The 17,797-nt window shown below is 34.3% G+C and overlaps 1 protein-coding gene across 1 annotated transcript in view; it reads right to left on the bottom strand.

The window, feature by feature from the left end:
* Nucleotides 1-17,797, bottom strand: part of LOC149083122 (BAI1-associated protein 3-like) — a 251,584-nt gene that overhangs the window by 18,148 nt on the left and 215,639 nt on the right. The window contains exons 16-23 of the mRNA XM_089236788.1: nt 16,330-16,420; nt 15,431-15,487; nt 13,433-13,545; nt 10,543-10,594; nt 8,929-8,967; nt 2,158-2,327; nt 680-803; nt 264-332 (exon numbers count right to left, since the gene is read on the bottom strand). Coding sequence (XP_089092914.1) covers nt 264-332; nt 680-803; nt 2,158-2,327; nt 8,929-8,967; nt 10,543-10,594; nt 13,433-13,545; nt 15,431-15,487; nt 16,330-16,420 — 715 coding nt within the window. The remainder of the gene's footprint in view (nt 1-263; nt 333-679; nt 804-2,157; nt 2,328-8,928; nt 8,968-10,542; nt 10,595-13,432; nt 13,546-15,430; nt 15,488-16,329; nt 16,421-17,797) is intronic.

The raw sequence follows: 17,797 nt of genomic DNA, 5'->3' as shown, positions 1-17,797 counted from the left end.
TCCGATTAGAAGAACACACCAATGAGACGAGGAACGTATTCATTCAAGTCACAGCGTCGTTTAATTTCATTTTAATCATAAATTAAATTAAATCTTGGTAAAACCAAACTTTTTCCCCTGAAGCTTTTTTTTTTGTACATAACTACTTTGAAGATCCAAATTTTTAGAAATTGCATTAACAAATTTTCTTTTTTTTCGAAACCCAGGGAATAGTTTCTACTGGGATCAATACAAAGAAATATTCGACATTATGGATGGTTTACCTGAACGAAACACGTCGCTGTATCTACCGCGGAGGTACTATGTTTCACGTAGTTGTCCATAAATTCGACCTGCAACGATGGTAATCACGGTAATGAAAAGACTGAAATATATTTTAAAGAATCAGAAAAAAACCACGTGTACTGTGCTATCAATAAATTATCAAGTGATAATAAACGAAAACATTTCGATTTCTTATGAATTTTTCGAAGGATATTTGGTTCAATAAAAATTCACCACATAACGAAATTCAATAATTTTGCATAAATATTTTTATTTTGAAACTTACTTTCTGTCAATGATTACATCCATTAATGGTAAGTGACAAGAAGAAAAAAGATATTCTTTTAACTCATAAAATTTGTTTATTGAACATACGAAGAATTTTGAATGGTACTTTTTATCAGTCGATACTCACTTTATCTATCTCCACAGCTTTTTTAATTCTAGCCATAGCTTTAACTTTGGCAACCACGAACCAATGATGCACAGCTTCAGCGAACCAAAGATGATAATTCATCATAGTCAGGTTCTTCTTTTCCCTAATAGAAGAAATTTTTCATCTTTAAAAAAACAAAACGTATAACTTTGAAAGTGCTATATCCAAAGTAAATAATTAAGAACGTGCATGCGCACTACCTATTAGCCTTTTGTGTATTTCCACTACATCGATGCGTATGTACAGGGTGTAAATCAGTGTTTCTCAACCGCCGGGCCATGATATCATTCATACCGGGCCGCGACTGATCTGCCGTTTCCTTTTTCCCTCATTCATGTTCCATTAATCATGTGTTTGACCGGGCCTTCCACTTATAAAAATGAATGAAACAGGGCCGCGGGCTTCCAAAGGTTGAGAACCAGTGGTGTAAAGTATCGTATCCTTCTACACACTTTATCTTTTGAATCGTTGGTGATAGAAACGTACTTTCAATAAGAAAAAGTATTCAGATAACGTGCATATTTTTGATAAGCCATTCATTTTACTAGGGGCCGTATATGCACTGAGATACCAAACGTAGTTTTTCCCATAATGTCCCTCGTCCTCTAATTTATAACTAAAAAGTTGTTGCCCAGTGTCTTTTGTGTGTGTGTGTGTGTGACTCCCCTCCAAACAAAAATTATGTTTTATTGCTGATTGAAAATTAAAGGGGCATCTCAGAATTTGGAAAATTTTTAATATACCGCAAAAAAATGGTTTGAATTTTCCCCTCAATATTGCTTGTCTTTCCGTCGTTTTTAACAATTTTTGGACACAAATATCTCGGCTAATATTGCACTTAGAAACATGCATTTTTGTTCGGCTCAGGAGACCGGACAAAACTTTTTAATGGGAAGTTAGAGGAAACGGGAACTGCATAAAAATCATTTTGTAGCTCAGTACCTATACCGCTCCTAGTAAAAGATATGACATGCCGTATCTAAAATGGGCGCATTATTTGGATACTTTTCGTAATTGAAAGTATTTTTCTATCACCAGCTGTTCAAAAGATAAAGGATAACACACTCTGTACACACCATTGGAAATAAAAAAAATTTCTCCCGATATTAGGGATTTAAACTGTCTTTTTGAGTAGTTTTCAAGTTATTAATCAACACTTTAGAGAAAAAAAATTGAATTGAGTGTGTGTGTGTGGGGGGAGGGGGAAGGACCAAAGAAAAATACTGAAATTTGGAACCAAACGTTTTTTTAAAGATCTTGGTCAATTCAGATTATTGTACAAAAATTGTTATTTCGTTTATTTCCTCTTCCTAGTTCGCTGATAACTTGTTTATCCCTATCTATAGATTATATAGATATTAATAGGAAATGCGTCGTGCCATGTTCTAAACAACCCGAATGTATCAAAGGTGCGTAGTCTATTAAGAAATACGCGTAAGATAAGAAAGAAATCTCACTCGGAGGGTATATGTTCGCGAAACCTCACGAATTCTTGGAGTGCCATGTAGAGCTCGAAGGTCGCTGTTCCGACCGACATGTAGTCCGTCGATGGATTTTCCTGATCCTCTTCCGTCGGAATGACTTTGCTGCAGACATCCTGTATGCGACATCCCATCTTATCGTTCACCTAATTTCACAAAATCGTAAAATTACACAACGTATAATTTACACACTTTGTGAAAATTCATTGTGAAATCGTATTCACTGATTTTTATCTGCATTTTGCGTCAACAGAGGTATTATCGTACAATCACTCGCACAAAACAAATCTCAATTTATTTTCGATTTCCTTCTTTCTGATATCGACTAATCAGAAATACAGGGTGTTTCGAAAAGACTCATCCGATTTAAAAAAAATCATAACTATTCAGCTTTTAATCCGTTTTGATCGAATAATGTATAGGTAGAAAGAGGAAAATCTCGAGTTTCACGCAGTTCCCGACAGGTAGCGCTAACGCTCTTCCTTCGGCTGCCACTTCAGTGCTTGTCAAGATGGCGACTGCACAACAGAAATCGTTTTGTGTTCCAAGCTCCGCGAAGTGTAAGTTTGTAACAACTGTTCATCGTGCTTTTCGTCGACAATACCCTGGTGTTGAACTTCCTACCGCTCAGAGAATTAGGCGATGGCATTAACAATTCTGAGACACGGGTTGTCTGTATGAAGGGAAATCCTCTGGCCATCCCCACATGTCAGACGAAAATGTGGAGCGCATCCGACAGTTTCTACCATAGTCCACAGAAATCCCCTCGCAGTGGACACAAACATGCTCGCAAAAGTTTGGGACGAGTTTGACTACAGTACAGACACATGCCGTGCATCCCAAGGTGGACATATTGAGCACCTTTTTAATTTGATTTGTAAAAAACTTTATGATTAGCCATGTAATATAAAAGTAATCTTAAGTGTCTATATTCAATATTTTTCGTAATATAAGCATTTTCAAATCGGGTGATTCTTTTTGAAACAAACCCTGTATTTTTTCACCGCCAGGTATGGCATTCCATTGTCAGGGCCTGATCTTAATAAGTTCGGGGCCCTGGGACTATATGAATTTCCGGGGGTCCGTGGTTGAGGCAGAGGCGGACGCAGGGAAGGGAGGGCATGTGGGCTGTGCCTAAAAAAAAACAGATAATATTTTTGGAAATACTATTTTGGAATTTATACATCGGAAATATATTTAAAATGTGCCTTAAAAATTAGTGAAATGCCATCGATTGCATATAAATGCGTTCGAACCTGACGTGAAGTTTTGTTGTTTCTCTGTAATGCTTGTTATGTGTAGTACTGCCATCTGCCATTAGTTTTTCTAACTATGAGTGAAGTGTTATGATTGAATGATTTATCGTTGTAGGACTGTTGCTCGACTTTTTAACGGGGAGATCGGCTCATTTGCGCTTTGAAATTGGGAACCACAGAAAACCAACTTCAGCCGACCACCACTGTGGGGTTCGAACCCGGATCCTCGCACCGCGAGTCTGTCACTATAACCACTCGACCACCACAGCGGCTACTACAGCATACATTTTTTTCAACACATTTTTTCATCCACGCCGTTAAGGAAGGCATTCCATTGCTTTTTGGTATAGTAGGTCTAGTAAATTCCGTTCTTCGAGAAGTTGTTATTGCTGATTCAACCAATCCTCAACAGTATCTTTCATGACTTCTTCAGACTGGATTCATTCCGCACACAGGCAGATTGCCTTCCGACTCAAATTGATACCACGTTTCCGTCCCTGTCCTTATATGTAGTAGAATTCTTCAACCTCATTGTTTTAACACATAGTTTTCTAAAAAATTTTCTTTCTCGCCCCCCCCCTCCACCCGCTCAGAGGAAAAAAATTTCTCATCGTCGCCCTTTCCGAGCTATCTGATAGGATCCTATGTTGCATCCGCAGTAATTGCCCCCTCCCCGGTACGTTTCATCGTCCGACAGGGGAAAAATATCACCCACTTTGAGGAAACACTGTTTTAGTGCGTCAAATGCTGCTACCTGAGAACCATCTTCAAGTGTTCAGTCAATACTGTTTATGGGAGTATTTATTAGCAGCACACTCTCAGATAATTCAGGTCTTTTTACACAATATTGTGTGCAGTATCAACGGAAACATCAAACTCACTTGTTGAGTTACAGATGCTTTATTTTTGAAATTTAAACAAAGTTTCAAAAAATGTTAAGTAAAAAGAAGGAAATTCAGCTTTGAAATTGTTACCTTAAATAAGAAAGGAGACTATAGGAATTAAAGACTTTATACAGTTCCCCCCTCCTGACAAAGAAAGATCGCTCTTTGCAAAATTTCCTCCTTTATCTATTGTAACAAAAGAAATTAACCCTCGTGATATTTGAATAAAAAATTGGTGAGATAGCGGTGATTGAAATTCTCGATTTTTCAATACTTAAAATGACAATGTTTTTTAAAATGAATACATTAATGTCATTAAGAAGACACCAAAACTAATGATTTATATCACGGATATGCCATAGAATTTCCAAACAAATGTTAAGAATTTCCATTCAAATTTTTTTTCGGTAGAGAGGCCCAAATATTAATCATTATCTTTTTTTTTTATTTTGTGGGGGGGGGGAACTGTACAAAAATTTTATTTTCTACATTTTCCCCAATTATTATTTTTGTATTATCGTAATAAATATAGTATTTGTATAATTACTGTTATTCCCTATCACCGCTTAATTTCCTCCGTTCTTAGTGATAATTTTTTTTTTTTGACATTTCGTTTTAAAAAAGATAATTCAAAATCATATTGTTTGAATCCTGCGATGTTGAACATTTTGGATTTGGTCTTTTAACCTCTTATCGAAGTTTCACATACTTAGCACGCATTTTTTTATCAATGAATATTTTAATCTATCTGGATTTGTAAGAGTTGTGTTTGAAACAGTACCGATAATTCAGTTCAATTACGTCGCACGATCAGAACAAGAATTAAATTTCGGATGAAATAGCTTTTAAAATGACTAAAACTTTTAAACAAAAATGGTCAGCGAAAAGAATTAAGTGTAATGATCCTTACAATCAAATTCAATGAGAACAAAGAGTACTTTCTGAGTAAACTATAATTATTTAGTTTCGTCATTAACAGTTTTGAGATGAAAAGGAGGGGAAGGGAAACTTTTATAAATGCTTGGAATCTCAGATAAATGAATGTCAATTTTTGAAAAATGAATTGAAATAAATTTATTTGGTTTGCGCTTAATCATCAAATTGCAAGACGGTCGATAACATATTTGGTATTTATATTGAAGGCAAAAGTTACACATGTAAATAACATGGATTTATATTACTTTAAGGCACACCATGTTTTAGAGTAAAAATCTTTTACCGACAACAACTTTCACTGCTCAACCAAACATGTTTCAAGATATAATTTTCATTTCGGTGAAAAAAATTCGCAAAGAGAAGGGGGGAAAAAAAATAACGGCAAAAAACAGATAAATTGTCCGTTCTGGGTCAGCTCAAAGTTAAAGAAAAAAAGAAGTTTATGAGTTTATGATTTTTTATGTGAAAAAATATTTCATCTGCATAACGAGAAATCTTATCTGCAAGAAAACGTTAATATTGATGTAAGACATAAGATAAAGAGAAAGGTTTCTTCTTATTCCCCCTTCCCTTCAATCACCGTTTAACCGTTTAACCAACAAAACGCTTCGCAGACGTCTATGAGATTACGTAGCCTCAACACTTCTTGCGTCACGCATGCTATGCAACACCACAGGACGGTAGGATCGCTCTAGTTTGAAAAAAAAGTTTTTATAGCACACTTTTATACAAGCAGGCATGCATACTACATTTAGTTTTTCTTTTGTCGATCGGAAACTGCAGTGAAATGAAAAAAACCAGGAAATGCTGAAAAAAGCACGATTTCGTAAATTTCTCACTACTCGTAGAAAGTTATACGCTGAAGTAAACAAATTGAAATGGAACAAAATATTTGTCGCTCGATCCAATCATTTGAATGTTGATGGTTGGAAGATGCATACTACATTTTACATACTTAAAAATTTCAGAACGTATTTCATCGAGTATTTTTCTAGAAATTCGAAAAAATCTCTGAACTCCACTGACTTATGGCTATTTAATTATCGACCGCCCAATAATTACACACGTGACTCCTTGTGGGAAACTGATATGGAAAAGTGTTTTCAGTTTTTTGATTTGACCCATAATTAATGAGATATAATGTTTTATAAATTGATTACGTCACTTCCAAATCTACCGAACATACACCAAACGTACAACTTGGCGTTTTTCAAACTAGACAGCAATGGTAACCCTAACGAGATATCTAGAAAAAGCAAACTGGTTGTTCTTCCTTCTATGCGTGTGAGCACTTTCAAATTTTTATGCGATCGTTTAATTATTGTGTCCGAAGGTTTACATGTTGCATTCATGCAGTGCCGTCTTAACGCATGGGTGGCACGGGCCGGGGGCCTCAAGAGAAAGGGGAAAGCTCACGAAGAAAAGATATAGTTTAAATTTTCGAGGAGCATACATGTAAATTTGCCTGGTAGGCCTAAGAAAAATCACTCAGCCCAGGGGCCCATGGTACTCTTAAGACGGCCCTGCATTCTTGCCCCACACGGGTGGAGCCGATAGAGGTCTAGCCCGAGGGCCCGGGACACTTATCATCATTTTTTTTTCATGCTATAAATTCACTATAGAAGGGTCCGTGGCTTGGGAACACGCCAAATATTCCAGTCTAGGGCCCGGCCCTAGATAAGGGGCCCCATGGTTTCGCCACGCCTTTTGATTGTAATTCTGCAGCACAATTAACTTGATTACACGATAAGCTTGTTGAATGAAATCGATCACAGTTACAAATTGTCACGATGAAGTCTAATAAATACAGTTTAAAATTTTCGACTTCTCATTTATGTTACGAGTGTGTATGAAGCAATACTCCAAACCATACTTAGAGAACAGACAGTAAAGATGTAAAGGACATGATTTTTCAGGAAAAAAAAAAATTAAGAAACGATATATATATATAATCTCCTAGATATATAAGAGCATCTCCTAGGGGTGGCAAAATTAGTAGTGCCTAAGTCCATCTCTGCTAAGAGGCCCCCCCCCCCCCGAATGAAATTCCATCTGAAAAAATGACCAAGTTCTGCGCGAATCATGCAATGCAGAATAAATTTCGAAGTCGTGTCAAAATATGTCTTGTGTAAAAAGGTAAAGTAAATTTATTAACATTTAGGCTCAGTAAAAATCAATTGCAGTCGCAAAGAAATGGAAGATCCTTATTGCAACATGTAGAAATCGGTACGAAAATGTCCCTCGATGAATAATCAATAGAAAAAATCCGAAACCACTAATTATTTTGAATATGTCGTGTCATAAACTAACAAAGTTGATTAAAAGTTTCTCATTGAATCGTTGTTACTATTTTACTGTTCCCACTAGTCACCTTCGTCAAGTTACCATTTTTACATCCTTCATTGAAGCTTTTCATGCGTTTCGATGAAATGTTAAAATAATTCAAAAAATATTGCCGTTTTATTAATCAATATGTAATCCGATTAAAACGACAGCGTGAAAAAACGATCGATAAACACTATGCATTTTATGCACCTTCCCTCAAAAAATTGGACTTGATAGTGAAGAAGAACAAATTACCGCATTTTGACAAAAAAAATTTAAGTTTCGGGAAAAACTATTTTTCCAATAGATCTCTCGTTTGGCTAACGCTTTACAAATCTGGTGATAAATTTGCCAATATGGCGGAGTGAATATAACACGAAATAATAAGGTTAACATCACTCTACACGAAGTAAAACAAAAAAGCGCCAATCGTGAAAGAAAATACTGCACTGATCTCGGCTTCTCTCTAACGGAATAGAATATTTCAGTTCATTTTCAAAAAGCCTGCAACCCTCTGCTGAGGAAGAATTTTACTTTCGGTGATGATGGTTTGGCCCGTAACTGACCGTTACAAAACTGACACGCCACAAAAATGCAAAACGCTGTAACTCCCGAAATATTCGTCCGATCCTAAAAAATGAAAACCACTTTCCCATATTAATTTTTCACAAGGAATCACGTATGTGGGTGGTAATTATAGGGCGGTCGATAGTTACGATAGTTTCCATCCTGTATAGGGTACGTATGCACGGCGGAAACTATGATACGTCATTTTAAAGTATTTTTATTTTTGTGAAAAAATTACGGAGAAATATTTGCAACATTATATCTATTCAAATGTCTATTTACATTACATTATTACATTATTATTGTCACTTCTATTTTATGCAGGATCTTTTTTTTCATACATAAATTTATTGAACTGAAGATTTAAGAAATGAACATATTTACATATACAGTATCATCATTATATCAAGAAAAATACTGCGAGAGAAACGGCATGCCTTCGTGTTTTTTTTCCTTCTACATTATATACCATTACAAGAGCATGCTCATTTTCCGTCACCCAAAACTACACTTCGCATGCCACAATGTGCACCAAATTAAAAAAAAGTAGAAAAGCAAACATTAAAATAACATATGAAGAAATGAAACAATATTTACATGAAAAAATTGTCTAACTAGAGAGAAAAGAAAAGCTATTTTTCTACGGCTGATTTTTCTTTTTCTAAATACTATAAAAAAAAAGCTGTGAAATATGCAAAAAAGAGATAAAAATAACGATAAAAAAGAAAATATTTTTCTAAGCAGCTACGCAATAGGCAGACGTGAATCACGTGACAAACCTCGTACGCCTGTAGCCATCGTGTGAGCTCGTCTGAAAGCTTGAAAATCATTAAAACAAGTTCGAATTCAGTACAACACAATCAGATACACTGTACACACGCACACACATACATTTCAAATTTTGATTCACTTTTATGAAAAATTCTTTTTAAATGGGTACTTTCTTATATAAACGCCGATCTTGCCCGTTTCATCGAAATTAAGTTACTTTGCAGCGAATTATATCCCATTACATTATACGTATGAAAAAATTATATTAAAAATTTATGTACGAATTAGTAAAAAGTAATGTAAAAATTATAAAAATATTAATTAAAAAATTATAAAAACTGTTTAAAAATTAATATAAAACTGATAAGAAAATTTAAAAATCAATATAAAATATACGAGCGAAATTATTTTCGGCGCTTCATTGATATTAAAAGGAAAAACAGTTAGTAATGAACTAATTTTTTTACATTTGTAAAATGTTATCATAAGCACCAGTTCTTCGTTCCCGACACACTCGGTTTTTTTTAGCGCCGTAACTGCGTGAGGGAAGGGGTGGAGGAAACACTGCGAAGCTCCGGTTCCCAGAGCTCCAAGGACCCTGTCCTAGTTAAGGAAATTTGGGCGTAAAAAGACTGGGTGGGAAGCAAATCTGCTGGAACTCTGCTACATACGATACTGCCCTGGTTGGCTCAATGCATTTTTATAACTGATCATAACGATTCAATTTTTTATTATTTAGCTTGACCCTTTTCGCGGCATAAGAGAAATCACTAAACCCCTTTATAACATGCCATATCTACCGAGTATAAAAATTTTAACGTCGCGACAAGAGTCTCATATACTATCAACGGCTTAAAGAAGGCCCTCTCTGTCAGGTTGAAAATTAAAAAAAAAAAGCCATATCTTTTTTTTTTTCCCTTAATGAAAATGAATGACATTTTTTTATCCATTTTCAGCAGGTGCAAAAAGTAGGGGGTATAGAGAAAAATGTTCCCTCTCTTCGAGAAATTAACTTGACAAAACATCTAGGCTTGTAAATGCTAAAATAAAGGAGGTGAGATTTCTCGTCAATGCCGCTTAGAGCGTTAAGCCAATACACCCTAAAGAAGTCTTCTTTGTGGGGGGGGGGGGGGTGTTGTTGGTTAAGCTCTCGTGTTTTGCATGGTGGAAATAAATTTTAGCCGCTTTCTATAGTATTAGATGGCAGCACAAGCTGAATTTTCAGGACACTTTTGAAATTAATCCTTTTGATAATGTGTGACTGAACTTCTCGTATAATACGCATTTGCACCCCAGTACCTTAAGTTCTCTACAGTAAAGATTTTTTCGATGTAGTTGCGATAATTTCTTATTTTTAACGTTCTTAATATTTCGATATTATAATTTTCAGAGCAAACGAATTCTGAAAACGCTCTTTAAGAGCTTTAAGTGCAGAAGAATGCGCGAGTTTCTTACATCACAGGAAATTTTTGTATATTCTTTGGTAGTGAAATGCTCATACATATCCGTAATCAGGGAAGAGGCCGAACTAATTAATGTCACAGATAATAACTTATGACATAATAGAACTCTTTTTTTTTTGGTTTCAACGAAAAAAAAACTGAAATTCGAATGCAACTTACCATTTTTTCGAGTTGCTTGTAAATGACTACTGAGTAAGCGACGCCAGTTATGCTAAGATATCATAAAATTTCAAATTGATTATTCAGTTCATAAAAATAATCAAGGAGAGGGAACAACATAGAAATAGGTCATATAAAGAGAGATGATCACATGGGAACAAAAACACGTTATCTTCAGCAAAAAGTTGTATATTATTTTTGAAATGTTGCGACGTTTGACTTGAGATTTGAATGAAAAACATTAGAAATTAACTAAATTTTCACCGCACGTATTTTTCTAAATTAATATGAAATACACGCATACTTCTTCCGCTGATGATACTTTTAAAAGAAGTTAGTTCCTTCTTAATGCACGAAAAACGAAAAAGCAGTTAATGTATTACGAGACATTAGTTTTCAACAAGGACATATGGTATGACCATGTGGTTATCGGACTACAATAGTTTCATAACGAATATCCCACATGGTTTTTGTTATTCTTACGTAGTGAGTTCCCCCCAAAGGTGTTTAATACACTTTTTACATTTAAGTATGCGTATTATAACTGGCCGACTGGTTGACAATAATCTTTAGTACCAAATTCAATTTGTGATGAACCGTATCTGTTTATTAACTTTATCTTTCAGTTTTCATTTTGACCACAAAAAAATTAGTATTAAAATTTTTATAAAATACACGAACAAAATTATTTCATGGGGGTCATCATAATGAAGGAAAAAGTCAATTATATACTAGCTATAAATTAACGTCACCCTCGTGCTAGAAGCATGAATGTGCATATTTTCACTTTTTTTTAAAATCAGCTAGTTGGATACCTTATTTTTTTGCTGTTTTATTTTAAACGCCAATGTGCATCCCTATTGAAACACGTATTAGAAAAAATTTTAGGAATATAACTTCCATAGTTAAATGGAAGTTATGGAATATAAACATGGTAAAGTAAACATTCAAGCGTCATTTCCCACGTTTTTTTTTTTTTTCATGGGCATCGCACATTCCTGATTCTAGCATGTGGGGGACGATATTTTCAAAATATTATAAGACCCAATTTCTCGTTATGACTGGATACACCGTAACTAAGTTGGGGGCAACCATGACACAGAGCTCAAAGATGGGTCCTAGTGAAGATAACAAGGAGGTAGAGCAGCGGTTCTCAACCTTTTTTACTCGCGGAGCCCTTTCTGGCGTATAATTTTTCTGACGGAGCTCCGTATATGCCCATTTTTTAATTATTCATCAAAGTTACTGATTTATTTTGATTATTAATAATTATTTTCTTCAAATTTGCTGTTTGTTTTTATTTCCCTCGAACGGCCGCGGAGCACCGGTTGAGAACCGCTGGAGTAGAGAAAGACCGGGGACGGGATGTAGATCTGCCCGGGGACCCGCAACCTAGGGAACTGTCCTGGTCGGGTCAATAAATTTTTTTAAATTTATCACAATGATTCAATTTTTTTATCGTCAGCTCGTCTTTATGGTTTATATAGCGGAAATTAATTTTAGCCGCTTTCTACATCTTTAGATGGCACGGCAAAAAATTGTCAATTAGGGGCCGTTCAAGTATTACGTAAGCAAATTTTTAGCCATTTTTGACCCCCTTCCCTCCGTGTCAGCAAAATTTCGCCATCAGCTCTGCCCCTTTGAATCATAACGCATATTGGTGTGATCAGAGACGTACACGGGAGGGGGGCATAGGGGGCACGTGCCCCACCCCCTGATAATCAAAAATTTATTTTTTAATGCAAAAAAATATTTTCTTTTAATTGAAATTTTGGAAGAAAATACATTTATAGGTTATTATAATCAATTTCTGTTAATTTCAATGTTATTTGAAGGCTATGAACTAAAAATTTATCTTTAATAAATTCATTGCGAGTCTAAGCCATATAATGATAAATCGCATAAAGGTCCTTGGCCCGCGGACCAAATATGGCCCTGAGGGGTTATCTGATGCTGCCTACCTAATTTTGTAAAAATGAACAAAGCGGCACATTTACAAATTGCTTAAGTGCCCCGTGGCACAATTCCAGAACATTTAAGCGGCCTGTGGCACATTTTCAGATCACTTAAATGACCCGGGACACAGTTCCAAAACACTTAAGCGATCCGTGACACATTTAGAGATCCCTTGAGTAACATGTGACGTAATTTTAGAGCACTTAAGTGGCCTCCGGTGAGGTTCTACATCACTCATGTTACCCGCGGCATATTCTCAGATTATTTAAGTTATCCGTGGCGTATAGTTACGGATCACTTGAGTGATGCGTGACACAGTTCCAGAGCACTTAAGCGGCCCGGACACATTTCCAGATCACTTGGATCCGCGAAACATTTAGAGACCACTAAAGTGGCTCTATAGGGCACTTATCAATAGGGGGGAATGTTACTTCAAGTGCTCACAAACTATCGAAAGGTTTTTTTCGTTTTTGGCACACCGAGTAAGATGCCATTGAAAATATTTCATATTTTCATATTTTCATAAAGGGTGGTTGATGATGTAAGCATTATCCGAACCCCCCTCCTCCTCTGTCATCAAAAGTCAGCAAATCGGAAACCCCTCCCCCCATCGATGATGACGTAATACATGAACGGCCCCTTGTAAACAATACGTTATCATTGTTTTTATGATATGTCATTTCAAATGCATTGAATCAACAATATAAATAGATTAAATTTTTAAATTCAATATCTTATTATATACGATAAATGTCGATTACGTGATAAAGAGTGAACACAAAGCATTGGGGACTGAAAGAATAGAAACCAAAGACTTGTAAAGTTAAAGAGAGTTATTTAGGCATAAAAATTGGAAAATGAAGTGGGAGAAAAAGGATCTTTAAGTCGGGAAAGAGAAGAAAAAGACAGAGAAAGAAGAAGGAATACCACTTACGACAGGAATATATACCTTTCAAATTCTTCATTATAGTATGCATAGCCTTTGAAAATATCAGTGTTGAGATCATTCACCATATCAATGAGTCCTCTCAGTGCACATTTACTTGCCTACGAAAATCAGAACAATTCACTAACTGAAACTTCCATGCCGTTTCGTAGACTGTCCGCTTTATTTAGGCAGAGCAAGCAAACCCTCAGCAAAAAAATTTACAATCACAAAAATTCCCGCATTTTGGCCACTGTCTCTACAAAAGGTAAATGGCAGCAGTTCAAACACATAGCTTGGACGTTCACGTATGTGTCAGGGAACATTATACACCAGGGGTCTTCAACCTTTCCGACACGGGAGAAGGGGGGGGGGGGGACGAATTGAAACTTCCGACGAAGCTCGCGGATTCATGTAATTCAGTGACATCTTAAGAATTTATTAGGCTTAATTCGAGGCGCGAATAGAACTGGCCTCCGAGTTAAACAGTGACAAAAATAATTAAAGGACTTTCATTTGTTATGAAATTATTTGTTTCATTAATTATCAATTTTGATCAGTTCTCTAAATATTTTTAACACTAATTTCGAAATTTTTTTTGATCACTTACTAATTAAATTAAGTAATTCTGAGATTAATTTCAATATGGAATGACTTTAAATGATTCTGTAATTATTTATTTCGGTAATTCGGAAAATTATTTTCCTTCTAAATATATCTTGAAAAATCATTTCTTTCAATAACTGAGCAATTATTATTTTATTGATTGCGAAATAATTTCTATTAGAAATTACCAAATTGTTTCCCTCATAGATTAATAAGATATTTTTTCCAATAATTCTGAAGTCATTTGTTTCGAAAATTCTGAAATTATTTCTTTCATAAATTCTGAAATTATTTCTTTCATAAATTCTGAAATTATTTCTTTCATAAATTCTGAAATTATTTCTTTCATAAATTCTGAAATTATTTCTTTCATAAATTCTGAAATTATTTCTTTCATACATTCTGAAATTATTTCTTTCATAAATTCTGAAATTATTTCTTTCATACATTCTGAAATTATTTCTTTCATAAATTCTGAAATTATTTCTTTCTGGAATTCTTTCTTTCATTAACTCTGAATTTTCATCAGTTTGTTCTGGTAATATTTCTTTCATTTATTCTAGAATAATTTCTTACATTTATTCTAGAATAATTTCTTTCATTTATTCTAGAATAATTTCTTTCATTTATTCTAGAATAATTTCTTTCATTTATTCTAGAATAATTTCTTTCATTTATTCTAGAATAATTTCTTTCATTTATTCTAGAATAATTTCTTTCATTTATTCTAGAATAATTTTAGAATTAATCAGTTTTCAGTGTTTTCAACCATTTTCTAAAAAGGATCGGCTGGCTACGACAAAAAGCTACGAGGACCAAATGTGGCCCGCGGGCCATGCGTTGAAGACCCCTGTTATACATCGAGGGTGCACAACCTTTTCAGACAGTAGGAAAGAAACTGGAATATACAAACTGACCATATGACCCGAAATGCAATCTAAATCCTTGATACTGAAATCAAGGATTGAGATTATAAATTACATGATGAAAATTTTGACTAATAATCGTAATTAATTATAGGCATATAAATGTATTCATTTCACATATTTGTCAAATTTATACGTACGGTTTTTTTTTGAAGAATTACATTGTTGATCGATTGCATTAGCCCTCTATTCCCCCGTCATTGGTGATTTATAGCAATTTTAGCGATAGTTAGCAACTTTACTTCCATTTTGACAATTTTTTCAGATTTAATTGGCATCTTTACTTCCTCAACACCTTCCGGAAGCCTAAGGTTGTGCAACCCTGTTATACACTGAGAAATTGAATTTAATATACACTTTCCGGTATACACTGATTTGCTAAAAGTTCCTTATATTTACAAGTTGCAGGTGCAGTTTAACAATAGCAGTATAAAACAATTTACCGACCAAAGCTGTCAAGCGACGTTTAGCTTACCTTCTTCAGGGGCTCGTGCACTGCATTGACGTTGTTATACCATTCGAGAGTACCCCGCTGAATGAAATGAAAGAAAAAAGTTGATGGAGAAATTAAAGTAGACATAACAAATAATTATTACGATCATTTAAAGCTATTCATAACTAGAGCCCGGATTATGTGCACTAAAACAGTGTCGGAAAATTCTGTAAAAATATGCAAATTTACTGAAAAGTGCACGGAAACATTAATTTCCCTAAATTAATCGCTTATACCGGTGATTATGCATAATACCCAAGTGTCGTGTCGTTGGTAAACATGATAAATCGCACTACATGGTATACTATACATGATAATTCATACATACATTGTATCATTATATCGAGGTACGATCGTAAAATTTGTTATCATTATGTCGGGGTCAATTACATTCATCACATATACTGGACTTCATTTGGAATTTTTTCATATATTGGAAATTTTTTATTAAATTCACCAATTACACTGGGTTATTATGCATAATCACAGATAAAGGCGATAAATTTCAAGTAGGCTTACTTATCAAATTTACTAACGACACTTGGTTATTATGCATAATCACCGGTAAAAGTAATGATTTTTCCAGTATTTATCAAATTTAATAAATTTTTTTTTTGGGCATTATGCACATTCACACTGGTAAAAGTGATATATTTATGAAACTCACCAAGACGATTCGTAATAACCGATTTATCACATTTACTATAACAAATATATATACTGTGAGCAATATTTCGTATGAAAAATTATGAAAATGTGATCAAGTTTTCGTAAAACTATGAAAATATGTACTTATTCTAAAAATTCTTCAATTTTATGCATTTAATGTGCATGAGTACTGAAACAGGTAAAACGTGCATATGCAATATGCAAATGCTTACCTTCAGTGAATTCGTCAGCTCGACATGGAGTTCGTGTCGGAAAGGGCAGCACCATTTGAACGCTCTGATGTTATGAATCAGAGCGAGGCATCTGGAAGTACATTCATGGCAACAAATTATGTCAAGATATGACAATCATCATCATCATCATCATCAATCGAGGCAAATTTTATGCATGATTATTTCTTTAATTATTCGAGACATGTTTTGGGTGTTGTTTATGTGAGTGAATTCATTTTACAGTTAAATTGTTCTTGTACAAATACCAAAATTTGCAAATCACTAGTCGACGCGACGGAAAATTTTGGAGATTTGAGAGTCACTCATAAAATACTAGGGTTATAATGTTTTTTAAAACTTAAAATTTTATTTTCAATAAGATTGAGTCGATGAAATCTCAATGTTTTTCATCATTTCATGAACTGAACAGCTTTCTTTACTTTGAATCACTTTTTATTCAATTTCATTGTGATGTCACGTTATTTTATCATGCGCGCAAGCGTTCAATTAAAACAATTAGTAAAAAATTTTTGCACAAAGCTATCTTTTGCTATTCGTGAAAAAATTATTGCTGTTCATGGTCATGAAAAAAAAAAAATACAGATCAAAAATAGATAAAATTTCTGAAAATTTCATTTTTAAAAAGTCATAAAAAATCCTTGCAAATGAATTTCTTCATTTTTAAAGTCAGGAAAAATTCTTGCAAATGAATTTCTTCATTTTTAAAGTCAGGAAAAATTCTTGCAAATGAATTTTTTCATTTGTAATAAGTTTTGAATTTGTAAATAAATTCTTTGTTTTGTAAATAAATAAATAAAAAAAAACAAACACGATGCCACTCATTTTTTAGACAAATTGTATGAAAAGTACTTTGTTAAACAAAGCAATGCATAAACACAACGGCAGTCAAAAATTTATCAGTCTAAATTGAGTTCGATCAAAATGATTGTATCATAGTGTCAAAGAAATACGTTTTTCTTGAAAACGTAACTGAAATATACATTATGAGCGTTTAAAATATATCACAGGATTTAAATTTTCCACCTTCATATTTATTTGAAATCTAGATAAATTTACGGAGATTATAATGTACACCAACCAATTTGAATTATACAGGGTGATTACAATTGAAGTTCCCACACGCAAGAGTAGGTTTTCCTCAAAAACTGCTTATCTGGATACAGCCAAAATTTTAGGATGTTTTTTAGAGATCATAGGACGGCAACTTATGAAATAATAATGAAAAAAACCAGGTGCAACAGTGGCAGTTTTTTATTGAAGTTTTCTTTTCCCACGGACCATATAGCGTATATACCGAGTGTGAATGAACGGGCACTACATAGGTCTCTGAGCAGTGTCAGTATACTGAAACTACTCAGACCTATATACACTCGCCAGTTCTGGCAGACGTATTTCATTAAAACTGGGTGTATATACGCTATATATGGGCCATGTAAAATAATTCAAA

This window comes from Pholcus phalangioides, unplaced genomic scaffold (assembly GCF_987345545.1).
Source record: "Pholcus phalangioides strain wild (caught in Gottingen) unplaced genomic scaffold, Ppha-v1.0 ptg000009l_1, whole genome shotgun sequence".
Taxonomy (NCBI): domain Eukaryota; kingdom Metazoa; phylum Arthropoda; class Arachnida; order Araneae; family Pholcidae; genus Pholcus; species Pholcus phalangioides.
This window is presented reverse-complemented; position numbering and strand designations above follow the sequence as displayed.